This window comes from Genypterus blacodes, unplaced genomic scaffold, assembly GCF_046128005.1.
Source record: "Genypterus blacodes isolate CSIRO-AG114 ecotype Tasmania unplaced genomic scaffold, CSIRO-AGI_Gbla_v1 ptg000012l_1, whole genome shotgun sequence".
NCBI classification, from domain to species: Eukaryota; Metazoa; Chordata; class Actinopteri; order Ophidiiformes; family Ophidiidae; genus Genypterus; species Genypterus blacodes.
This window is the reverse complement of record NW_027466826.1, coordinates 6,801,315-6,828,942: the sequence shown is the minus strand read 5'-3', so window position 1 is coordinate 6,828,942 and position 27,628 is coordinate 6,801,315. Positions and strand designations below refer to the sequence as shown.

At 42.0% G+C, this 27,628-nt stretch overlaps 1 protein-coding gene across 2 annotated transcripts; it reads right to left on the bottom strand.

Annotated features, from left to right (window-relative positions):
- Nucleotides 1-801: 801 nt before the first annotated feature.
- Nucleotides 802-25,023, bottom strand: LOC143012482 (uncharacterized). 2 transcript variants are annotated; one of them, XM_076165623.1, is made up of 8 exons: nt 24,663-25,023; nt 14,799-15,586; nt 9,208-9,369; nt 7,027-7,102; nt 5,127-5,257; nt 4,418-4,539; nt 3,452-3,571; nt 802-2,978 (listed from the first exon to the last, which is right to left on the bottom strand). In XM_076165623.1, the coding sequence occupies exons 1-7, from the start codon at nt 24,739-24,741 to the stop codon at nt 3,460-3,462; spliced, it is 1,470 nt and encodes a 489-aa protein (XP_076021738.1). In that variant the 5' UTR covers nt 24,742-25,023; the 3' UTR covers nt 802-2,978; nt 3,452-3,459. The 2 variants fall into 2 exon arrangements, with proteins under 2 accessions (XP_076021738.1, XP_076021728.1); XM_076165613.1 differs by having other exon boundaries at nt 6,940-7,102; nt 24,663-25,022.
- Between the last annotated feature and the right edge of the window lie 2,605 nt (nt 25,024-27,628).

Here is a 27,628-nt window from a genome sequence, read left to right as displayed (position 1 = left end):
ATCAAGGAATTCAGAAAGGCAGGGGCAAAGCCAAACGTAGTAAAAAGAAAGGGGAAGAGTATTTCATTATCAAAGCATTTTACAGTCCAAGCAACATATCCAAATTTAAAAAGCAAGTTACTTATATAAATGTAACCAATTACTTTGAAAGTGATGAACTGTATCTAATCTATTTGAAATGTAACCATAAATTAAGTCTGAAGTAATGAAGTGTATTGGGTCATCTATTCTATCCAAAACTAAATAGTGTCTATTATAGGGTCCGAACTAAACAAAAAAAATTTAACATGCGCTATTACTTTGAAAATAATTACTTAAGTCCAAAAGTAATTAGTGTAACTGACCCCAAAATTAAAATACTGAGGCTAATCTATGTTCTTAATATATGTACATATTACTTTTCATGCTCTACTGACTCCTGATGGAATAGAGCTCCAGTGTGTTAAAGTGGGAAATGAGCCCAGAGACAGCATGTGTGATGATTTCCAGCTCACTGCTGCCCTCTTCTGGCTTTGGCTGGAAACTCACTGCTAATGCACAGAAATCCATCAACACAATTACCAAAACCATAACTGACAAAATATCTTTACTTTTAACTTTATTTTCAAAAATAACTTTGAAAATTGATGCAATGCACATGTGGAAACAATACAAATACACATAGTTGCCTGTAGTCATACAATAAACTCCCAGGATAATCATCAGCTGTCATTTACACACAAACAGTTCTTGTAACCTTAAACATACATATCCCTTTCTTTACTGACTATTCAGAGATATCAGAGGAGGAGTCCACTATAGCACAGTATAAGTATGCTGTTTTTATTCCTTTTCCATAAAATATCACAAGTACAGCTTGTCATAATACAAGAACAGTTTTACTGAAGCATTACCAACATCAATTGGAACTTGTTTGGATTTACTCCACCAAGGCCAAACTAGCTGACCATCGGTCTTGTTCTTCGTCTTTCTTTCCCCTTTTGTCTTAGCATAGACACCAGCCAGCATTAGGTTTCAGACCCACAAAAGTGAAGAAATTACTATTATAATTGCTTTATGTAACTGGAACTGAACCACATGTGCCAGCAATGAGCTACTTCAACAAGCAAGCTTTAAAGGGACAGGATTATTATCAATATGCTTAAGTTATTTCCCCTCATTTGTATATTCTAATATAATGGGCCGTACTGTCTTTGCCAAATGTTGTCAAAATCCCCAAACTTTGGCTTCGTGCCTATAGACATGCATCCAGAAAGATAAACCCCTAGGCCCTCAACTGTCCTGAAAGCTTTGTTTTTAATTGGTCCTTTTACTTTTACAAAGGTTTCGCATCAACATGTCACATATTTGAGTTATGCACAAACAAGCCTGGTTAAACACGTCCATGAAGCACCAGGCTATCATGTGTTTGACCAGCGTCTGTGCTTCTGTGTGTAGCTCAACTTCGCTGACAAATCTGGCCAATCTAAACACAGCATGGTGTTTAGGAGGGGAACCTTATGTACCCAGGATAGTCAGATCTTCCTGTCTGTACCGTGTGTGTGTGTGTGTGTGTGTGTGTGTGTGTGTGTGCACAGTGGTGCTATAACAAACAAAAGTAGAAGTGGATCAATGTATTTATGAGTAGACCCCTAAAATGATGATAAATCACAGAGGGCCTTTTCCCCTGCACACTGGCACCTTGACCTTAAAGTCTCTTTTTCATTTAAGTTAAACATGACATTGTGCATAATGTCCATGCCCGTAACACACGTCAATGTTACATGGTTGTCTTGTAATTGCTGTTGAGGTGGCTGCCTTGCGTTCAAATGCAATGCTCCTCCATGTCTTGGGACTATTTTCCAATCTGTAAGCTTCATAAAACCCTTTCAAAGCCGCTGTCATAGATCCAAAATGGTTTAACATTTTGAAAATATCAACAACAGTGATGTGAGACAGAGAAGCGTAATGAAGCACAGCTGTAGTGGATAATGTGTTAAGGCTCTAGGATGAATCACTAATGTTTAAACCAATTAGTGACAAGAAAGTAGACATTTATTCAAAGGTAAATGGTAGAAATTATTACTTGACATTAGTTTTGTCTATATTTTCTTCTCTGAAACAAGACAAGAGAATGTCACTGACCCAAGGGAAGATAATCGTCGTGCTAAACTTGTCTTACATAAGCTTTGATCTGCATGTCCATTTGGAGAGCAAATGCCAGGAAATATACCAGAAATCTATATTGCATTAATATGAAGAGATTGATGGATCTCAGCACCCTCCTACCATCTGCTGAAAATTGAAAAAACTCAACGTTTCGACAACCTGCTGTTTGATGGAAGTGAATTTTCATCTGCAGCGAAAAGTGGAAACAGACTCCACATTTCATAAATGTTACATTAAGTCCGACGGCAGCCTGCAGCGAGGCAGTGGCTTCCACCAAAAACCTTATCTGTATCTCATACATAAGCGTGATGTATTATCTATTCTCACTGGAACTCCACAGGCTTTACCTCCTGAACTCTTCATACATATGAGCTCTGCATGCACTCCACACGCACTCACGTTATATAAAACCCATACACACACATATACAGCTTATACAGTGCAGCCTGCCAGTTGTCTATAACTTATTTACAATATACAAAATAGAGCCATAGCTATGACGTGTGTGTTGTTTCACATTAGTTGGATTGTTACATTTGTTTATCTACAGCGCTCTAATGGAAATCTGTGTTGAACAGCTGAGAATGGCTACAAACGTGTGATGTAGTTCAAAATATATCAGACTTATAATGTCCATGTACACGACTGCCATATACAGTCTATGAATCTTGCATAAGCGCACCAATTTTCCCTTTTCTGACGCAATACCGCCGCTCCTCATGCTGTACATCTTCCTCATTCCCTTCATGTTTCTCCTCCCGTCCTGAATCATCTCTCTGTGCAACGTCATGGTGCCCTCCATTCTCAACGTGAAGCCATCTGGTCCGTATCTGGGAAGGAAAGAACACAGATTCTCACCAAAGGGTCCAGTGAAGAAGCGTGACGGCCGTGAAATGTTCTCCACCTCCACTGTGACCTTTGCACCTCGAAGTTAATCCATGTACATACAGTATGTGTGTCTGCTATGTTAGGCAACGATTAGGGTTTTTCTGAGGTTGGAGGCGAGTTCAGTGAACAACTATAACTAAATCTGTGTTTGCTTCTAATTAGACTTTTAAGCTGATTTTCTTTATTTAATTCTTGCTTTTAATGTAATTTGAATTGTATCTATTATTTTACTCTCAAAAGCACTTTGAGCTGCATTCCCTGCATGAAAAGTGCTATACAGGCACATTTTTACATTCTGAAATTGAGGATTGATTTAAGGTTATTTACAATACTTCAAAAAAATTGGGTCAAATCAGATTAGATGCATCTTAATGGATATATCAATACACTTAAAAAGTTAAGTACTGAGTATTACCTCTATGCTTATTGTAACCAGGGAATGTCCAGTCGTCCAATGTCCAATTTGCTCGGCTGTCGCAAGGAGATCATGGAGTTCCTGTTCCTGACAGGGAGTTGAACCGGTCCCAGATCGGGCCTGTGAAGGAGAAGATACTGTTACTGCTGGGAGCCACTGTGCCGTCGGAAGAAGCGGGACGCTCCCGCCGCTTCCCGGCCCCCTGAGCGTGCGAGAGCGTTTATTCTCCATTAGGATCAAGTGGACATAGGGCAGTGCAGCAGGCCAACATGCATTTCTCTGTAGGAGGGCTGTGTTCTTTCTAATCAATCCTGGACCGCAGCCATATCTCAGCAGGCCTCTGTTTAAATCCATGGAGGGAATTCTCCCACTACTCCAGGCATACCTCAGGCCTGACACTAACCCGCTACCCCCACCCCCAGTCAGTCCATCTGTGTCTGTGCCAAGCCTCAGTAAGGATGGAGAAATAGGTGGAAGGGCAGTCCTCCACCTCCCACCAGATTCCTCTCTTCTTCACCCTCTCAAATAAAGGAAGGCTGTGGCTGCTTTTATCCTGATTTGCCAGAAACCTGTCATTTCTTTTTTCATAGCTTAAGTCACTGACATTGTCACCACTTCACCCCTCAGAGTAATCCCCTTTCCCCCTCATGCTGGCTTGCATTCACTACAGTTAAATAACTCACATTCCTTCTCCTCCAAACAAGCTTTTTTTTGTTTTGTTCAACAAATAAGGGAGGCAAGCACCAGCTCCTTTTCAGTGGTGTTGAGAACCAGACACCAACTTTCACCACAAAAACAAATGCAGGGGCAGTAAAATCTAAGCTCCATCTGTGAGTTTGGAGGTAGATTTGAGATTTTTGGGGGCAAAGTCACAAGAAAATAGGTATGGATTGTCCTGATGCAGCACTAAACCCTTCATAGTTTTTAATGGCAGCCTCCAGCGTGTCCACAGTGTCGTTTCCTCACCTGTAGAGCTGTGGACAGGACATCTTCAGCGAGGTGGAGCTCAGGCCCAGTCTGCTCTGGTTCCTCAGCTTCGTTTTCCGCACCAAGTCTTTCACTCGGCCCCATGTGTAGCTCTCACTCCGCTGCGCACAATACAAACAGAATCATTAGAGACAAGGATTAGACAGAATGAAAGGTTTTGGTCAAGGTCAAAATCTCTCTCTGGCTGACAAACATCAATCCAAACACAAGGCTTGTTTCACCCTGAAACATCCTTCATGCCACATTAATTACAGTCAAATCTCCGGTCTGAGGCCCTTGAGGATCTTTACTTCCAGGCCCAAGCATAGTATCTCATTCATCATGTGTCATCACTCAGAGAGTTATCTGCCCCTGCAGGTTTGCCAGAGACACAGTCAACACTGAGTCAGAGTGAGTGGGTGGGTAGGGGGGAGGGCAGGTTGTGCAGGGCAGGGGTCACCATGCGGACGTGCTAACTACCATCTCTTGCTGGCAAGTTGTTGTTCTAACGTGCAAAAATCCAATGATGTCACTATAAGCAGTGTTAAAGTCAATTCTCGTCATGATCCATCGACCAAATATAAGAGCGATCGAATCCAGACACAGTATTTTGTCTTTTTGGACTTGAAATGTTCCTTTGTTGAACATCAGGAGATGCTTGACTGGGCTTCTTATTGTACTGGACCATTAATATGCAAACATGACTCACCCTCCGAGGGGAGGAGGAGATCCCTTCGGTGCTGTCACCAAGGAAGTGGATCTCCCCCTCAGGGTAACTCCTCCGGTTTAGCCCTCGCCTCACCCACACTGGTGAGGGTGCCGAAGCGTCACTGCTCACATCTGAAACACAAATCAGACACAAGAAGCAGTTTTAGTGTGTGTTTGCGTTGAAAGACTAGAGGAATAGATTCAAGTATCCATATTCAGATTCCTTCAGGTTACTCTTCTTCTTACTCTTATCTTGTACTCCTTTACACCGCGTTACTCTTATACAAGCCCCATTCATAAAGCCACCACTGACATTTAAACAGAGCTGATATGGAGTGTGAACGTAGAACGCACAACTGCTTAGGGCCTAATGGCCACAAGGGGGCGCCCACATGAGCAAGTTCAAATGTGAAGCATTTAATTGGGGGGTGCTGGGGTCCAAAAAGGCTCAGCCCAGTTCAACATCACTGCAGTTCCAGCCAAAGAGATGGATGTAGGTGATTAAACTGGAGGGTGTTTGTTTTCATTTCAATGTGAAAAGTTGGATGTTGCAGCTTTTCAAATGCGAGCAAACTGTGTGAGAGTTAGAAATGTTTATCACATGTTGGAGAGACGTGTGTTGATATGGGAGTGATGACTGTTATGACAGATGGTGATTTAAATCAGCACAGGCCTGTTTTCTGCCTCTGTTCGCCCTCCCCACCTCTCCCGTGTGCATGTAAACACGGCTCCTCTTATCACATGAGCTAACAGTTACTGCTGACTATTAAAACCGAGCATGAGGCTCCAGCTTCATCTGTATTTCAAAGAAAACCCATTTGCTTGTTGTTGGTCGTATCAAAGTCAGTTATTCAATCTTTTTAATGGTCTGTGTGAACTCTTGCATGCAGTTTCTCCCTATAGATTCCCTAGATTCCAAATGCAAAAGCTCCCTTAAACGAAAACACTCCCCATTCTGTCCTATGTTCACTCATGTCGAATTTAATTAGCTCTATCGGAACACTCCTAAAAATCTGTGGTTAATATCAAATCTGATTCTATACTCTTAAAAATAAAGCTTGGCAGTTGAAGCACAATCCACTCCCATTTATCACACCTCAACTAGGGCCCCCTATCTCTCTCTCTCTCTCTCCTGACTTCTCCAAACTCTTCCCCAGATCCAGTTTCCTGCCCATCAGAGGAAGGATCGAGGCATTCCAGAGACCACGGGACATTATATGTTCCCGTCATGAGCAGGATGCCAGGAATTCCGCCCACGTCCCGCTCGACTTATAATTTCATCTTCGCCGCGGGACCACCGAGCTGTCGGCCACCGAGGCCTCCGGCAACGTGAGCCTCACCAAAAACACAACCGTAATAATAACATTTAGAGAGATGACTGTGCTCCCAAATGACTAACATCACCTGGAGTTGGTGTCCGGTGACAACGTAAACACTGAGGCTGAAACACACCGGGGGTTGCTGCAGGGTCAGGTTGTGAAATGTAAGTATAACTAAATCTTTTTTAAACACCCGAATTAGATACATTTCAGGAAGGTGTAAGACTAACATTGAAATTAAAACATTAATATATGGTTTTGTGTACACTGTGTGTTGACACATCCAACTTGAGCTTATTATGAAGTGCTGATCCAACCAGTAATTAAATGGTAAAGGTTAATAAGGGGCGGTTTAGGTTACAGCTAAGGCACACCAATGAATATCTTTGAATATCACAATATAGGTACAGTATGTCTCTTATTAGATAGTTGTTCTGAAATATCCTCCCATGTTAAGCCTACAGGTCTAATACATTTTATTTTCTGTTTCCTTACAGCTTCTGGTTGTACTGAGCGGACGACGGGTGACCTCGGGAATGGTGGACAGGTCAGACAAGGTTCCACTGGATGACAAGAATTCACCTCTGCTGTGTCTCTTCTGTGCATCCTGGAAGGTCACACTGGCTACACCACAGCTGCAGTGCTGCCGGAAAAAGTCCTGATGGGAGAAACGACAGGAAAAGGCACAGAGAGGGAGTTATTTTCTGATGCGGCCACATAAATCTCATCACATAAATAGAATAATGAAGCTAAAACATTTTTAGAATTTCACAATAGTCATAACAATCATCTGTCATCAGCTTTGAGGGTGTTGTTGGTGAAAATATATTCACTCAGACCATAAATTCAGGCTTAATCCTTATAATTTGCAACCTAAATGGTGAAGATTGACCTCAGAAATTCTATTCTTATAAGCAGTAAAGGAATGGAGTGTAGCAACGGCCAGTGATCCAAACTTAATCTCCACTCATTTAGAATTTACGCTCTTTCTCAGGACCTTTTGTAGTGGATGGTGTCATGTGTGACTCTGTCCTGCCGCACTGTATGTGTGTGTGTTTGTCAGATGTCATCCCTTGTGTCTTTTTGTTGCAGCCGAGTAAAACATGGAGAACAATAAAAATGACTCAGACATCCTAGCGCTGACAGCGACCTCTTTCTATCCTAACTGGAAGGAAGTGTGGCATCACTTCCATGTAAAATCCCCCAAAACTACGCAAATGCAAATTCAGCACCCGAAACACCTTAATGATGGTGAAATAAAAGCTGAGGGCAGGATCGGAATTTTTGTCCCTGCTCTATTATGTCTCACTTTAAGACTAAGACTAAGACTCTTGCAGCAGTTTTCATCACCTTAAAGTGAGACCACTGAACTACACATGCAAACACACTTACACACACCACCTGCGTAGAGCTTCAGCATGAAACCCAAGTGCCTCATTAGGTGAGGTCATATCCGGATTTCTTCGCCAAATAATTTCTTTCCCTGCTCTGGAGTTACCTTTCACCGACCAACTGTGGAGGTTAAAATGGGCCTCTAAAACAACACACACACACACACACACACACACACACACACACACACACACACACACACACACACACACACACGCCTCTCACTTCTCTATTGCGTAACCGCATGTTATTTATTTTCTTAGAGAGTTCTGAGGTAGAAGAAGGAGTGCTAAATATTCCTTCACATATTCAACTGCCAATACTGACAGTGTGTGTGTGTATGTCATGGAGGAAGCATATGATTGTTTACACTCTCCCCAAAGGAATACAAAAATGTATTGCAAGAGCACGGGCTAAATGTTTTTAAAAATGTAAAACGTGTGCCCACATCCCCAGAACCCTGAGGCACTGGGATGAAATGCGTCCGTGGTCTGAGGACGGCACTCTTCCATAACTAAGAGGCAGCAGGGACAGCTGGACGGAGAGAGAGTTTATTGTGTCCACATATCCAGCTGTGTCTCCAGTGGGAGTGTAGCTGTCACAGACACAGAGCTGTCAGTTATGCTCCATTCAGGGACCTCAGACAGTCCAGCTGGGCTGCAGTATCATCTTTGTCTTCACCCGTGGATTTGGCATTGAGATTATCACAGCGGGGACTCAGCGGAATGGGCTTGGGAGAGCAGCCGGTGTGGTCCTTCGCTCAGATGTTACAGACTGAAGGTGAACTCTGAAATTCCCCTTTAAACATACACTTGGAGTGATGTTTGTGTTTAATACGTTTAACAAATTAAATTAACATTTTTCTTTCTTCCTTCTCATTTCTTTAGCTTTTTTCCTCAGCCTGGCTTTGGTACCTTTGAAGTGTCGCACTCCTGCTGGGTTCATGCTTTGCTCCAGTGGAAAAGCTTTTCCGGTATCTGAGCCTGAAGTGACCTGGGTAATTTCACTCTACGCTTTCTGAAACCAAACTTTCTCTTTTGTGCCAAGGGCCTCCAACAAGAAAGCAACATTCCTCTTATTTCGACATCCCTGTGCAGTGTCACTAGAGTGCTGAGGTGTATGATAACAAAGCAAATGTGAAGTGGAGACCTTTAATCTTTTTGGAAAAAGAGAGATAACATTGATAGATTGACTGGATTTATAGATATACTTCCATATGTTCCCTCCATCTTTATTGTTCCTGATAACAGCTGAAAGGAAGTTGTTTCAGTGCCTCCAGTTGTTCTAAACATGTATAGTTTGTATCTGATGACGTGTGCTCCATATGAGGACTGTAGACCAAAATTAAATGCTGTTTCAACCAACACGCACCTCTTTGGTCTTGGTCATCCGACTGTCTTTCTGCAGGCAGCAGAGTTGCCTCTGTAGTCTCAGGTTGGTCTCCTGCAGCTGGCCGATCTTCTCAATGAGCTGGCAGATGTGCTCCAGGTAGCCTAAGCCCGACCCCAGAGGGTTGGAGCTGGTCTGCTGTGCCTGGACAAAACAAAAAAAAGGCTTGTCAACACTTAAGAGCTCTGCAGTAACAAAGACAAGGAAATCTAAATAATCTCTCTACATGTGCTGCGCTCAGATTTACTGCGTGAAATCAGTGTGAAATCTTGCAGAAGCATTCCAATGCCACAGGCAATGAATTCACAACATCATCCAAGAGGGATCCTAGATAAACAGACTCACGTGTGATGCAGTTAGGGGTTATCTCAGGGTCGACTATCCTTCTATCCTGAAATTATTGTGTACATCTTCACGTGCCAGCCTTAGTTTGTTTTCCATTTCACTTGAAGTTAGGTGTCAATGGTTATAGATTTGGTTATCTTTTTGTAATACAAATATTTTAACAAAAGAATGATTCAAACAAAACTGAAGTGGCTTTCGGGTGGCTTCTGCCAGACCAAAGTCACCTCTGTTTGACTTTTAACATGATTTACTGCTTCACCAAGAAGCCAGAAAAGGATGGAAACCTGTAATGTTTACGTGTTTCTACAACCTGAAGCTGCAGCTGTTCACGTTTTTGGGCAATACGAAAAGGAAATTTTGAGCAAATATTTATCCAATCATTCACATTCCTTAAATGTGTCTTAACAAAAGCAGGATGTGAGCTCAGGTCGGGGTCTTTTCCCCCCTTCTCTGAAGCCCCTTTCCCGTGCTGCTGATGCTGAAACTCCAGTCGGGGAACTGTGAGCAGAGATGGAAACACTGGACAAACAATGGGACAGCGGCCATAAGAGCCTGGGGGCTGACATCACTCATTTCCTCTGATGGAGAAACCCTCTGTGCCCCACACATGCTCTTGACCATGAACCCCACAGAGGATGTGTCTATGGAGGATTCTTGGGGAAGTTTTTTTTGTTGTCAAAAGTCCTCTAAAGTCTCTAAAACCAGAGTTCAGTAGTGATAATTAATATTATTTTATATCTCTAGTAGCATCTGGTTGATGTTATTTTGTTGGATGATACCACAACCAATATTTTGAAATTAAAACAGCTGATAAAACATTAAAATTTATTAAGTCAAATTACAACAACAGTACTAGTTCTGTAGTCTAAGCATCATTTTAAGCGAAGTGGATGTCTTTATCTGGTGGCCTATTCATCCTTATCTGCTCTTTGCTAAATCCGGGTGAGCAGTTGAGTTGTAGTTTCTCAGAGGCCAATTTAGATAAGGACTGCTATTCCTTTTGGGAGATGACCCTCACTTCCTCAATGGCGGTCACAGGGGGAAGGGTCTGTAATTAGGAGGGCAGGGGCTGATCTTTTTCACAGCCCCTCTACACTGAGGGATCTAGAGCGGGATCCCGGAAAACCTCCTTTTGCGTGCACAAACCCATTTAAAACGGGCAAACACACGCAAACAAACACACACACACCCTGCTCCCCTTCCTCTGTGTTTCCTCTGATCCCATGAGTCAAGGGGCAGCAATGCCTGACACTCCTCAAAACATCCGTCGTGAAAAAGTCAACTACTTCCATATTCAGTCTTATTGTGGCTTTGAAACAAGACTGAAGGATTAAGATCATGTGGTTAAGTCTTTGTCTGATTAAAGAGAAAGTCTGACTCACGACGAACCCTTTAAACATTCATCTGTACGGCTCAACATGAGGACTGAAATCAATCAGGAGTAAAAGTCACAAGATTTGAGATTCTTCACAAAAGGAAAAGGGACGAGAAATAGAAATAACATGGAACTTGGCAGAATATGTCATTCCTGTGTCACATGGGGGATTATAGTCTGCATGCTGCATGAAAAAGTGTCCTCCAAGAATGAACATTTATAAACTATGGCCTTATTATGACTATTTCACAAAATACATAGCAATGAAAAATTAGGCTGTTGCATAAACAGTTGGGGAGCTCCATCACTGTTACCATCTCTTTATCTCTCCCTCTTTCCACTCGTATATCACATTGAGTCATTAAAATATGAGCGTGATTGGACAGTAACATCCAAGATCACGGTGGAAAGTGACGCCCTCACTTACTATGATTTCGGTTGCACCCAACATACTTTCCTAAATATGACAGCGCTGGAAAGGAATGAGGCGCCAGATGTGTGTAGAGAATTTGGAGAGGGAGAGAAAGGTGCAGGAGCAGCTCACGTACAGACAGAGCAGCCTCTCCCATCCAGGCAACATCCAGACTGTGGAATGAGGAGGAGATAGTATTCCTGCCTCTCTTCACTGCAGTATACAGTATTTATTTCAAAGTATCCACACGGGAACTGGAAAACAAAACCTGCCTGGGTTTACTCCTTTATCTTGCAATTGACTGTTGCATTTTGCATTTAGTAGTTAACAATGGAATGGATAGAGGAGTAAATCACTAGTGAGCGAGTGTGGAGGCGTGCTGTGCTCACACTTTCCTTTCCAGTATGCAACCTCTGACATCGCACACACACATGATACTGTAAGCAAGCACAGTGTCTATAAAACACTTGAATTAGAGTTACAAAATTGGAATGAGAGAATTTCGAAAGGGTACAACACCACAAACAAGTATTAGAGGTAAACAAAGGGTGAATAGAATCAAATTTACGAGTATTGTAAATGGTCCAAGTTGGCAAAGTCTGACTATAATGCTTTATGATGTAGGGGATCGAACACTAACAATGTGTCATAAAACTTTATATCTCCAATTTGAGGAGGTTTGTGCTTTTTGAATAGTTGAAGCATTACGTGGCTGCCTGGGAAAAATCTGCAACCGAGATCAAACAAAAATGAGGTTCAATGTTCCTGAAAAATTGCCATGACACCTCCGGCATTTAATGGTCAAAAATCTTGAATCTCTTACCTATAGCTGTCAGATACTTGAAATGAAGTACCATATCACCAAACAGGCTTAGTTACAGTATCTAAGTACATTTATTTTGCTTCCCAGCTTTGGCAGCAAGATCCAGTAAAAGTTAAGTACAATGGACAGCTTGATGTGATTTTTTTTAATGCATATCTTATCTGACCCGTCTACTCATCTCATCTCATCACTAATCACCCACCATCTGTTCACTGACACTTGAAATTCCTTCTGATGTATGTGAATGAAACGCAGCTCTTAAAAGTGCCTCTGTTTTGCAGCTGCGGAATTCCAGTAAACCAGAAGCACAGATATTTTAATTACATTGTATTTCACGTTATGGCACTGCTGAGTTGCTTTGGCATATGTACACCCAGTATGAGGTCAGAAACGGAGATAAATAGGTCCATATGATGAAATACGGCTGCTATGTGCTGGACGATAAGCCCTCTGAACCTTGAGACCAACACAGGATTGAAGGATTAATTCTTGTAGCGTTATGCTATCTGGCAGTGTTTATGATCTCATGTCATGGCAACACGAGTAGACCTGCTACCTCGCCATCGCGTGTCATTAACTGTGATCTGAGGTTGAGAAAGACGAGGCGTGTTGAAGAGAAAAGTCCTTTTATAGGAGAGGGAAAAAAAAGCTGTTCCAATATCCCTACAGCCCCGACCGCAGAGTTCCATCTAGCCGGCATTGGAATTACATTATTAGCTGTGGTGACAAGTGATAATGATGACCGAGGGGGCCCTGCTACCTAACCGCCTGTCAGCAATGTACCCCTAAACTCAGTCACGGTGGGCCCCTAAAAACCGCTGCCGCCCGCCATTACTTCACAGGGCCCCAGGGACCTATCAAAGGGCCTTTATCTGGGTAAATATGTGAGTAATTTGAGATATTTGACACCTATTTGATGCATGCAGGTAGACCGCCGAGGTCTGCGCTTGGAAGAAAAAGGAGGGTCTAGATGAGAGAGGGCCCGGCGGTCAGTGGCAATATCGCCGGAAAAATCTTCAGTCTCTCAGCACAGATGAACAGGTGCTGCATGACATGCGGATTCATGAAAAAGCGGCCGTGTACTGTACCGCACGCCCTCCCCACCTCGCTCCCCGTGCCCGAGTGTTAGCACGCTCTCACGCTTTGGTTCGCCTGATCTACCGGCCATAATAACAGTCTTGTCTTCAGCGAAGCCCTTTGAACCTGACGTTGTTTTGAAAGGTCTTTTGAGCAGGAGATGGGAAGGATGTGTTGAGACATCTGTAGCTTTGAAGTGCGGCCTTGTATCAGCTTGAGGAGTTTGACGAGCCCAGGTTCTGCGATGTAAGAATGAAGGCAAAACGTGTACCACAGCTGTGGACCACCATCTCCATTTCACATGTCACACTCAGATCCTTTATTAACTGCCTCTCACACTCTGTATGTTTATAAGCACTTTAAAACTTTAATTATGCTGCATTTAGGGCGATAATTTGGCTTTAGACTCAACTTTAGAGTTAACATCCTACTACTATGTGATTCAAATTGTGGCCAATGGAAGTACGTCTACTCCAACCTTGGTTTTGTGATTGTAAATTGTTTTATTCAGGCATTAATGTCTTTATCAGAGTACACTTTCTTTATTTTCACTATTTCAGACCGGTGTGCAAATATGTTACTTCACCTTTTCAATATTCTGGGAATGACGTTCAATAATCAAATTGTGGTCCAACCCATGTGTTTGTGGCACGACGGTCTAAAACAACAGCATGTATTCACGTGGCTAACCCTAACCTACAGCTGGATCAAGCTTCTCTCTGTAATAGCAGCCGGTATTGAAAGACACAAAGTCTTACAGCTTGACTGTGATGTTTCCAGGACATCAAACAGGTGATTATGACTCTGCAGCTTCCACAGCTGTCAGGTGCTCTCCTTGTACAATATACTCTGTTTTCTCATTTTGGATACAAAGTAGAAAACACCTCTTTTCCTGGAACATGAATGGAGCCAGCGTTCTTACTTGAAAGCTTCATATTAGGAGACATGCAGCAACAGGTCTTTATGAATGATTACATTGCTATTTTGTCAAAGGAAGAGGTCAAAGCAAAGAGTGCAGGCTGAACAGGATTTACATTTGCTTAGTTCTTAGTTTACAGATACAGCAATGTCCCGGAGTTGAAGGACTTCCACTTGTAATCATACCTAGACACCGGAATATATACTGACTCAGGGAACCTTATTTCAGTTGCAGTGAGGCAATTACCTGGTGACATAAAGGCTGGGAATGGTTTAAAATTAGACATAATGACAGAGTACGTGCAGTATCTCTGTTGTTTGCCTAAAGGGATTTTCCTCAAAGTCTGGAGGAAGCTAAAATAACTGTGTAACACTCTATTCAACACTTATGGAAGCATCGCTGCACAAAAATGTAATCTCCTGTACGAGTGCAAATTGCATGAGATCACTTGTACAGTAACATCAGTGATCCAGGCAGTTTGAATGTGTGAGACAATTTAGACGGGAAGACAAACTGAGAATATGTCTTCGTGTTTATAGGCAGCAAACAGGTGTGGAAGAAGTTATTAAATTATTAAAAGTACCAATACCACAGTAGAAAGACTATAAACTTCTCGTCTTACCTCACTGAGTCTGCAGCATTCATCCATGTACTCCTCTAGGCTGTCACTCAAGCTGCTCTTCCTTAAAGGTTTCATCTCAAAGTCATTGCCTGTCGAGTCATCACAGGCCTCAGCTGGCGATTGGTCTCCAGGCCTTGAGTCCTCTGAATTGAGCCTTTTGGTCGCCTCATTATTCTCCTCGAGCTGTTCAGATATCTCATCTCCTCCAGGAACGTTTCCTGAAGCTCTGCACTGGTCCTGATCTATGTCCTCACCTTCATGTAGTTCTACTTCCTCAGCTAAAAAGCTCAGCTCCTCTGATGGCGTACACACATTTTCTTGAATATTATCCACTGGGTCCTCTTCCTGTTTAATGTCAGAGCTTTGTTCGTGTGTGAGTAGTTTATCAGGGAGGGAAGTAGGGTCAGGGTTTAGATGGCAAGAGTCACAGGAGGATCCGCGACTGTGAACCACAAAGCTCTGCTCCGACCCTGTAGGGGTGGAAGGAGAGTTGGCTCCACTTGGCAGCTCCACTCCAGAGTCCTCTGACTCAAACTTGTACAACCTCGGTAGCTGAGAGTCTGTAAAAATGGCCAGGTAGTCTGTGCTTAACTCCATTTGAGGATGTCCAGACTTGAGGTCATTTGCCTCAGAAGCTTTGCTGGGGTCGGTGATGTCCTGCTCAGAAACGGACCCCATAGAGATGGTGGACGCAGAGTCGTCAGCCATCAGGAGCTTCTCGTGAAAGTTATTGAAGAGCTTCATTTTTGTTAGGACAACATCGCTCTCAGGTAATGCTTCACCTTTCCCTGTAGAGAGCAGATAGACAAACACAGGTTTACTCTCACACCACCCACCTGTATGTATTTACTAGGCTGCCATTTTTTTGTGTTTTCACACTGGCTTTAATTTCCCTCCTAAATACCTCAAATGAAACAAAACACTTTGAAATACCTGAATATGAGCCAAAGTTCAAGAGTTGCTTAGGGCTGCCAGAGAGGCTTTGCTTCACTGAGGCCATTTTAAAGATAAACATATTATATAATACCTGGATGAATTACAACACCCATTAATTTTAAGGGTGTTAACAAAACCGAGGGCTGAGGCTGCTGTGATATTTCAACCATGGCATCACATCCTACATCACATCCCAGGTAATGATTTCCTCCGATGCGTCCTGCTTCTTTTGATCGTGTTTTGCAGAAACTCAGCAAAAAACACATGCATGAGTGAAACCTGAGGAGTGGTATTTATATAATCCTGCATTTTTAACTGAAATTCCACAGGACCCAAACAATTTGTCAGTGTCCCCTACCTGACTGTCCAGCTTTGATCTGGAGCTGCAGTTAATACCATTACAGGGAGCAGTCATATGTGTCCTCTCCTCTTTCTTACTGTGGGCAATCTGATATGTCTCGCTGTCAGTCAAATACCATTCCTTTCTCTCTCCAACCTTTGAATTTGAAGAGCAAAGAGAGCTTTTCCACCGCGAATAGCGCTCCCACTTTCCCCGGGGAAAGCGATGATCCTGATTAAGCTTGGGGTTGTTTACTTTATTTAGTCTAATTCTGAAAATTAAAGTTAAGCACCATTTTGGAATAATATAATTCCACATAACTAGATCGCACCTCAACAATAGAGGAGGGTTGGCAACTTCCTGCAGGGTGAATTGGAGATTTTGCCAAGGCAAATATGAGATTAAAAGTTCTTTGAAGTGGTAAATCCGCTGCTTTTATCCTCTCTGAGGGGAACTTTAGAGAAGGGAGTCCTTTAAGGGGGGAACTTTGTGAAAAGCGTGTTATGTGAACTGGAATGAATGTGGAAGTTTAGGTCATTGATTGTTGGAACAGCAAAGCAAAAGTAGAAAATAAGTGAAAGAAGCGTGGTTTGGGAATGAGTGTGTGTACGAACAATCAGTGTGGATTTGCTTCTCTGTAGTTTAAATTAGGCAGAGGGGTGGACGCCTGGACTGAATCATGAATGGCTCTGATGTAATGAACTTGGACAGGATGTTAATTCCTCAATTAGGCTTTTACAACTTTGATTGTGACTTAATACTTTTGTTCCGAACCACTTCAAATGACAAAGAGGGAAATGTCTTTGATTTGGACCCATACAAAGCAAGAACTGTGGATTTTACAAAGATTCTTCTAAATGAAAAATAGTGTAGTGTGTTATTCCCCTAACACACTTACTGCGCAACAAGTTTCAGTGTGACTTAAATCAACTACACAATCATAAGGAGTTTATTCTATTAGAGCCTAGCAATAGATGCGATGATTGTGCTCTGTTGGGAGTCTGCATCAGGCTTCGGGATGTGTGGAGAAAAAGTCAAAATAGGTTTGGGCTGTCATTTTTCAAAAGAAATACTTTTCCGTGGAGGCTAGAAAACCTATTTCCTGTTTTCGCTGAATGCTGGGAAAACAGTGCAGTGCATCCAACGGTTTTCCTTTGTGGCTTCAGCAACGGGTCACCATTGTTTTTCCCAATGACCTCACTATTGAGTGAATTGACAAGGCTTATGTCTAAGGTAGCTGAATTCTATGTTTACCATCTCTTGAGCAAGACCACTAAAGCCACACAAAGAGCATGATGTCAATGTCTATCCTGAACCGTGGAGTCACCAGAAAGGAAAACAATACTTGTGAAATGCAAAACCCACATGGTAATTGAGCTGTAAGAAGCATGAGGAAGGCCAGTATCCATTCATGAAAACATTCTGCACACTGTACATGTCCAGAACAATTATGCTAGGCATCTTTCTGCTCTGGCACCAGTGCATCCTGAACTATTACAAGCAATTTTCCATGTAACTTTGCATCACCAATCAAACTAGAGACACTGAACGCATCCTCCTCCTCTCACTCCCACAGTGCAGTGTAAACAGTCCAATAAAAAAAGAGGCCACATCATTTTCTAAATAAGAATTAAAAGTGTTTCTGCTACATCAATGTTTTTTTTTTTTTGCTTAACATTCTAAGACTTTTGTAAATATAAGAGAAGACTTTAAAATTGCAGCCCGCTCATTAGGTTGGCTACATTTCTGGTATTAAGAGTTCAGTTTATATTTAAGATTTTTTTAAGATTTAAGATACTTTATTAATACTACTGATACTTAATTAATTCATCCCCCACAAATATGAATAGAAAATAAATGATGTGTCAGGTATATTTACTAACTAAACTTCAGATGAGCCTCCTTGCACCATAATAGTTTATAGTGGAATGGCAGGACTGACTGCTTCTGTAATTATGACAGATTACCCCAGTTAGCCAATGCTAGACACCGCCAGGCACAATCTCTGATATATATTTGACCTTTTTCTTCTTAAATGTGCTGTATGTATGTGTAGGGGGGGTTAGTTTAGCTTTGGTAAGTGCTCAGCAGTGGCTGCTTACGGGCCGCAGTAGCAGCTGCATCTCATTATAAATTAAGCGCTCATATATTCAGCAGAGCCGTTCCACTTCAGAGTCAGAAAGACACAGCAATGAACTGATTTTAAGATATTACCACAAGCACTGTGAGTGTGAAGGCTTGATTTAAACGTGTTCCAGCAGACAGTGTTGATAAGCCTGTGAACCATTAGTAGCTATAAAGAGGCTTAACACCCATGTCCACTGTCTCCAGGAGCTGCTCCTGATAATCTCATAATTGGCTGTATCAAGACTTTGTCCAGTCAGTTGTGTTATCAGTCCACTTTAAGGAGAGCTGCTGTATTTCACACGCAGCTAGGAGATAAACGAATTAAGAGGCTAAAAGACCAACACTGATAACCTCCAGTGGCGTGAGTAGCATGGTGGCAGGCAGAGAACGTTAAGACATTCACTCCATCCAGAGCCAAACCTAAAACCCGAAACTACCATCAAATAATAGAGATTGGCCAATGATGTGACGTTTTGACAGGTGTGTTTTGCGTAGGCCAGCACAATCTGCCATTCAATTCTGTTCTTTCTATGAATGAGTAAAGTGCAACGTCTTTCACACTCCGGGCCTCACCCTCGTGTCAGAATGGTGGGTGCCAGTAATCCATCCTTGTTTCCACAACGGAGACTGGAAATTCCGGAGACAAAAACAAAGTTTGTAACTGCCAAGTATCAAGACAGTTGCACCTCAGTGTTAGACACGTTGCACTTGATTCCCGTGGTTGTTACTCACGTCTCGAGTGAGCGGAACATGTACCAACACGCAGCACACCTGTAAAATTACCCGACACATTATGGCTGCTAATTCAGGAGTCAGCCAGAGCTTCAAAGTCTGTCTACTGTCCCCAGACACATCCAGCTGTTAACTTAGGGCTGCCGTGAGCGTCCTACCCTGACACACATTTATAGCCTAAAGACATTTTGGGATTCTAGCTGTTTTTATTGGTCAGTTGTTTATGAATAAAGGTCATTTTAAATCACCATTCTGAAATCCCTTTGCTAAGAAGATCCAACTGCAACTTTTCCCTAAAAAATTGCCCTTTCCTACATCTTAAGGTGAAGTCACTAAGATGTTGACAATAAGCGTAACCAAAGGCATTGTTCAGTTGGCCTTTATAATTCTCTTTGTCTGTTTGTAATTCTGTACATGTCACAGTTCATGTTAATGGTCTCTAAGAGGCAGCACAAGTTTTATCAGGAGTTCCTAATTCTGTTTAACTGTCACTCACAGCAGATCAAATTCCCTGTACAGCACTGCGTTGGTGTGAAATAAGCTAAGAATTTGTTTCCATAAACCAGGAATGTGAAGCCTCTGAAGTAAATTAAACGACAACTCCATTCTGGCACAAGCAGGAAATCATCATTTTATATCTCTGGGGGCAGACTTCCGTTTTTACTCTGTTCTCCTTTCAACATTCCGCCTTATTTATTCTCCCGCTCACGTGATTTATTGGCAGACAATGAGGAGAAGCAGGTAGACTTTAATTACACACTGAAGTCACCACCACACCGACTCGGCTGTGTAATCCGACTTTGCGCTATAGTGATACAATCTCCATCCTTCCCCGCAATCCGCTCCACGCAATCACCGTCAGCCGTACAACCAGCTGTCCTCATCCATCCAAAACAACACAAACAGGTATTCTAGCCTGTAATTGTCTATACAGGCTGAGTCAGCCTATTTCCAGTCTCTACGCTTGACTAAACCTCACAACATATAATTAAAGACAGTCTGACCCCATCCCCCTTCGCCCTGGACGCATCCTTAAGCCTCTTCTGTGTCTTTAAAATGTCCTTCAGCCATTTCCCATCGTATTAATTTCACATTCCAGGTGTTGCTGGTATTGTCATCCAGCCAATCCCCCCTTAAAAGTCAATGTTTTCAGTAATGGGCAGTAAAGTCACTGGGCTGCCCTCTTGTCCGCACCGATGCCTAGGGATTGGGCAACATGAGAACAAACCTCTGAGCTGCCTGGAAGGCTGTCACTCCCTCATGGAGGAACAACACAGAAGGAGCTGGGAGTAAACACACACATGCACCTATGTGGCCACTGGAAGGTAAACCTCTCCATTCCATCTTAACAGCTGACTCGCAGGGTCAAGAGGTTTAGTTGCGTATGTTAGAATTTGACATGGTTGTGACTTTGGTTATTGTTGGTGTCAGACGTGACACTTCCAGCAGCTCTGAAGCCGCCTGGGTCTGTCTCTCTAGTTTATGGCATGATAAACAATCTAGAAAGCTTTAGTCCACAGGGCCACAAGTGTTGAGAAAGGTCAAAGAGGGATCACAAGCAAGCACAACTAAAGGTCAAGATCATATAAAGTATACTGGAGCCTTTAGTATCAACCACAAATCACTGCGATGACTACGAGTGGTGAAACCGTCATAGAAGTGCCTTGACCTGCAGTTTTACTAATGGCCACTCCAAGCTGGATTCAAGAACAAATGAGTACATTTAGCCTTCAGATTTATGTTCTTATTCTACTGTTCATGTTTTCCCTCATCGTAGTCATTTGTGATATTAAAGAAATCATGCTGACAACACAAACTGATCAAAGGTAGACAAAATCACATCTCCGCTGCAGTTAAACATCCCAACATGTTCCAGCTGAGCTTTTATGAACTGGATGACATCACCAGTGCCAAAGTTTTGATACAAAACAACCTGTTATCTCGTAAAAAAAAACATTTAAGAGCATCATCCCTTTGTTGCCTTTGTGAAATTAATATTCCCAACAACAAATTATCACTCCATTTTCCTTTATGGGAGAAATATAGTGGCTTTACTTGGCTTTAAATATAGTGGAATAGTCACAGCATGACTGTACCCTGTAAATGTGTGTGTGTGTGTGCTTGTGCGTTTGCCTGTGCGCGTGTGTGAGTGTGTGTACACTTTGCCCACAGAAACTCCCGCAGGGGTTTTCACTGCCATCACGAAGACTCCACATTCCTATCCTGCATTCCCAGTCATGGCTGACTTCCCAACACAAATATGATTTGTATGTGGAACATGAAAGATAAGCGGATCCAAAAGGAAGCTTGACGGCAAAGATGGAAAAGCATCAATCTTCAACATCTTATCAGCATCAAGATTTTGATTTTTGAGTTTTCATTCATAGCAGACACTTGAACCTTTAACCAGTAAACCTCACCTCTCTTCAACCAAAATCCTCATTCTCCTAAAATGATTTCCCACCTGGTTGCCCTTTGACCCTTTATATCACTGACCATTATAGGCGTCACCCTCCGCAGCAGGTGTGCGCTGCATGGCTTTCTTTAGACAGATTTCTAAAGCTTTTGTGAGGTTTTGGGAGGTCCTGAGGTGCTGCAGGCAGACCAGGCATGCGTAAGCCCTCAGGATAAACTGTTGGCTCAGAGAGGAGAGGTCATAAACAGGCTGTGACAAGCCAGCTATTTTTACGGCCAGAGCAGGTTACGGCCATGTCAGCTCCCCTGTAGCATTCTGGGGGGTCACCGGTCAATACTGACCACCGGTGTCCTCAGGAGACAAAGGACACAATTTTGACAGCAGGAGACAAAGGGTGGGTTGTGATTGATGTTTAGGTTGTCAGACAAAAATACTGTTAAAAATGTGGTGTTCATTATATACAATGAATAATGTAGTTAAGGGAGCAGTAAATTATTGCTGTAAAATCAATGGCAAATCACTTTTGACTTTGTAATAATGGCTGTTAAGAGCTAGAAAATATTGACCTAACTTGTGATTTAATATATCAAATCATAGTCATCAGTCATAAAAGGTTGTTATGGACTGAAAAACCTGTGACTGATGATTTAAGATCAAATATGTTATTCATTGACTTTTGATTTGTCTACTAATTTATTCTACCAATTTGATCGTAATACATGATACAAGGGAGATTGTAATTTAACTATCGAGTAAAAACTCATTTGATGTGCTTTGATGAAACAGAAGGCTCTGGTAGCTTAAAAGGGAAGATTAAAAAATGCTTTCTCTACATAAAATATCAGTATCCCCATGATGGTGCCAGGACAGGCGAGACAAACCAGATAGATGCTGACGTTTCCTACCACACACCTTCCATCTGTGTCCCGTCTACTAAACAGCCCCCAAAAAACAAGAAAAGTCACACACTCCTCAGCTGATCCCTAAACACGTGGACTGAGTGGGATCTTTACTTTATTTTCCACCTTTTCCTTGGCTGTGGTGTCATCAACCCCAAGGATGCTTCCCAGACTCCCTCCCTTTATCACAGCGAACAGGCGCCCCCCCAACTCCGCTCTCTCCTATCAGACACCATTAGGATAAGGCAAGAATGTGCAGGAGCGCTGTAACTAAAGTCAAGACTCCTTTGGGCTCATTTCTTTTGACAGTTTGGCATTTGACTTTTCCATTCAAAAATGCAGGACATATGGTTTTAGGAGCCAGTAACTGGAACTCTAGAGAGTTCACTCCTTTAGGTCAGTTGAGATCACTGCAATATGACTACAGATGGTAAACAACAAGAATCTATAAGGACATAAAGGAAAAAATTCCAAGGAATAAGGAATTTTGTTCATATCCAAACAATTTCATCATGTGCTCTTTGACTTGACCCCAAGAGAAGGTAAATAATCAAAGGCAGTCCTAGCTCCAAGTTATAAAAGCTGGAAACGCATTTACTTTGCCCATATTTGGGCTGTCATAGTCTGAGCTAAATCCATGTGACTGGTCTAGAAACCTGGTTTGCTCAACCAAAGCAATTGGAACAAAACTATCTGCAAATCTATCTCTCCACCCTCAGAATGTTGCCGCCGTTGGTCTACCTGTGTGACACATGACATATTTACAGTTTTGCTCACATCGGGAACTCACATTCCTCAAGTTTGAGTAACGTCTGCCAACTCGTCTCTTCACTGTAATCATCTCTATTGCACAGGTCCTTCGGATTTATCAAATATTTCAGGGTGTTAGTCACAAAATGATGAACAGACAAGTCTAAGAGGGAGTAGGGGAAGGACAGTCTCTAACATACAGGACATCCAATTTCACCCAGGAGTGTTTTGTTACAAATAACAGTGTATTTTATACGTTTCCCAAACAATCTCCTGATCCCTTCTAAATCGAATCAGTGATCGCATGACAGCAAAGGCACACAAGAAAAACGCTTTTAAGAAGCTGTTCCCTGTTGTATTGTGCACAATATAGGCCGAAGTGTTATCTTTACAATGGGCCTCTTCTTCCTACTCAAAATATCGCCACAAACAATGTGACTGCTGTCAAGTGAGGCTTAGAGACTCCCTCATAGCTGCAACAATGAGCAGATTTATCATCGCTCCCACAACACAACAGCTTGAGGATTTGCTGCTCAGCAGGTGTGGAGGCTCTCACTGTAAATAAGCTGACATGATATCGGAGCAAGGCTCGTATGCGGAATGCAGAGGAACCTGAAGCCAAGATTAGACAGGATAGCGGGATGAGAACGAGGACTCGCCGTGCAGTTCTGCATTTGTTTGCGTCTGGGAGCATCACACAGATTAAAAATGTCTCCCACTCTACAAAAATATTTACACTGCTTGATATTCATACTGCTGAGTTAGAATGTAACAAACCCTGATGGTGCAATAACTTCTCTGAATGCCAAAACAGCCCTTAACACTGAGGTAAACATGTAATAAAAACTCTTTAAAGCAGCATTGTAATAATAAAAGCTCTGCGCCTCAACGTACAAATGAATCAGGCTGTTACAAACCACAGAGCAACATTTGATTACATTTACAGTTATATATGTGAAGCTAATGACTGTAGATTTCAACATCAATCTTAGCTGTTTTCATTGAGCATATGTGAAGAATAATGAAAATGTTCCATTATTCAGCCCCAAGTCAAGATCCATGAATTCTATTGTCGGATCAATTGTCCTGTGGAAGCTGGTAAACACCCCTGCGCTGACGTTACAGCAGACACATGGGGGCGGTGGTATAAACATGTGTTCTTGATGTCTGTTTTGTTGGATCAACCACAACACAGAGCATTTTACAGCTCTGCTTCCATTAAAACATTGACTTGTTTTCTGAAAAGTACTTTGAACCCTCCTTGAAATTCACTTAATTGCCCTTTAAATTGACAAAAAAAATTCTTGTATGTGTGAATCCCATTAAACTCTTATTTATCTTAAGTCATATGATGCAGCAGCTGCTATTGTAAGACCGTATTGAACATACCTGTAAACAAGTAACACTTACCGTTCTCACTGCTTTTACTGAGTGAATTTATATAAGAAAGAGTGTGAATGATCACTCTGTTTGTTGGGACCAATTGCTGTGGATGTCAAGCAAATCACGGGATGTTTGAGGATGGAAGCAGCATCAGCTCTAATGACAGAATGGCCACCTCAAATAAAACACACCTGACTAGAATGACTGCTCTGTCTCACAGACAATTCAATTACAAGCTGAAAAGAGAAAGAAGAAGCTGAGAGACTGAACACAACTGTTACCTTTCCTCCAAGGAGCCAGGAAGGAGAATGACTTCTGCCAGCTGATGACCAGGCCAGGCTTCTTCCTCTTCACGCTCATGTTGTGGAAATAATCCCGGAGGTTGTTGGAAACTTCAAAAGTGACCCTTGAGAGGAGTAAAAAATTATCTTCATCAGAGACTCATCATCATGTCAGCACTCAGGTTTATAGTTCAGTTGCGGAAGCTGTTGGAAGTTCCAGCAGGGATGTTGTCCTCGAACAGGGTCATGATGCCTGTGTTTCCCGGGCTGCTGGCTGCCTAAGTATGTCTCTGTGAGGGAGCGAGGAAAAGCGTGTGTGAATGCATCTCATTCCTCCAGCTGAGGAGTGTAAAAGGGGGCCGGGCTCCATGTGCGGCATTCTGTAGTGTAGGAGGAGAAGGAGGAGGAGGAGGAGGAAGAGGAGTGGCAGGCAGCCAGATGGTGGGAGAGGTGAAGGAGGCAGGAGAAGGAAAGACAGGCTCAGATTCAGCCTGAAGCCTAAAGGGATCAATGAGATTGGGGGGGATAGTGAGAGTTAAACAATGAAGGTGGTGGAAGTTGATGAGTAGATAAGGAACAAATCTTTAATGTAGCAGAAACGAAAGCAGTGGAAACATATCTTGGACATATTGGGCATCGTGAACTATGGTCATCTTCAGCTATGATGTCATGTGATGTTGTGATGTCATTGTTATTTATTATTTATTTATAGTTGTTTATTTATACTTTATTGCTGTTTATTTATACTTTATTGCTGTTTATTTATTACTGTTCAAAGATTCAGGCACAGCACAAATGCATTTTGTTGTATCATCATGTACAATAACAAAAAACGCTATTCTATTCTATTCTATTCTATATTAGCCATATAACAGTCAGACTTGTCAGTTTTAAAGCTGGAAAAAGCACCCCCCCATCACACACCCTCCACTATCAGCCTGACAGATCAGACGTTGGAATGCGCCAATATACAGTAGTTTGACCTACTTTGTCATTTCTGGGTCAACTGTAAAGTTGTTGATATATGAAAACGTACAATATAATTTGGAATATGCAGTATTTCCATACCACTGATATGAAAGGTAGTATAGCACACTGGACATTTGCCTTCATACAGTGGGCTGTGTTATATGTCTGGGCTTGGTATTTAAATATCAGATTCCTCCCAAATATTGGTATTTCATTAGATATCATCCTGCTTTGTTTTTTTAAAGAGGTGTTTCCTCTGTTTTCCTTTCCTTACTGAAAACCAAAGGGTGGAATTCAGACACACCCACATGTGCTCTCAAAGCAAAACCATCTCCATGACTCTTCGTGGCTTCTTCATAACTGTTAAGTCTTTCTCTCTGTTTAACCGTTGATATGATGCAATACAGTGGAAACAAAGGGGAAAACTTCTGAAATGGGTCAAACTAAATAACAAAAATTTCTTAAAGTATAATCAAAAACAACAACACAACAACTGTCATCCGCAGAATTAGAATGAAATAATAATCCAATAGGGGCTGAAGAATATTGAGCAAGTTATTCAGGTTAAGTACTACTGGCTCAAATTATGACGGACTTTAAAATAAAACAAATAAATAAAACAATTTGCTCAGCAACACATCCAAACACGGAGTCTAACCTGTTTTTGAAGAACTCTGCTGTAATTTTCCATCTTAGCGTTTGCAAAACTGACCAATCATGTCGCGTGGATATAACTATCTCCCGCCTATGCTGACTTGATCGATGTTGTGTTTCACTAAAGAGACAGGTGGGGTAAATACAACACAGCTGTGTGTGTGTCTGTGTGTGTTGTGTGTTGTGTGTGGGGGGGGCACTGATAAGGCACCTGGTTAAAGAATGCCTCACACCTCTCACACTGTATGCATGGATTAACTGTAAACATACAATATATTCTTTCAGTCAGTATGTTTATGCAAAAGAGGATGGCAAAGAGTAATTTTAGCTTTGTGGAGGTCACTGTCACTTGAAAGGTTTGTTATTTGTGGACATAGTGTGGACCTAAGCTGGAGAGACAGTGATTTTTGTGACCTCCTTGACCTTTCATGGAGTGCCAGCATCAATTCCATTTGAACACACTCCTGACAAGGTATCTGAAAATACTGGATTGTTATGCGAGTGTATTAAATTGTAAATGGCTTTTTAAATGTTGTGTAGCTTTCGTCATACCTGCACCAGCGTCTGGTACTGTATCTACCATTTTTAATTTGGTGTTTTTGGACAGTTTTGGGCAGCTTTTCTATGTTTTGTTCTTCTAAGTTGTACCACCCGTAACCTTATCACATTTCCTCCACAGAGATCATCCAACCAAATGTCCACTTGTCTAAAAAGAATATCAAATTCAGGCAGATTACCATCAAACTATGATTCAACTCTTTGCACTCCTTGCTGTTGTTTTGCCAGCTGATTCATTTGTAATTACAAACCTTTTATCTTTATTAAAAAAAAAGTATGCTTGGGACAAATCACACATTTTCTTCTTGAATTAAATTGGCCGAGACAGCTCATATTTCCTACAGTATTCTCTGAGTTTCTGGTAAAAAACTAACACACAAAGTCCCTCTGGTCTTTGCTGGGGATGTTATCAGTGGAGAGATAACGGAATATGCATACAAGTGCTTGTGCCAGCAAAAATAGGATTGTTTTCAGGGCAAATACGGGGGGAAACTACAGCACCATGTGTGGTGATACAGAGTGGGCTCAAAACATGTGTGTTTGCTTGTTTTCAAGTTCTTCCAGGGACAGATCCCAAATGATTTCTATTGTTTGGGTACAGTCTGTGCAGGTATTGACATCTGCCCGCTTATATGATTAGGACTCTGAATATTTCTCATTGTCTCAGAGCTATCACGTTTTACAACTTGAAACATTACAGTTAGCATGTTGGGTTTGCAGAGAGTTGATAACCACCTTTGAAAGTCATGTTAGCCAGCATTGTCATTGTTTGGTTTTGTGAGGCC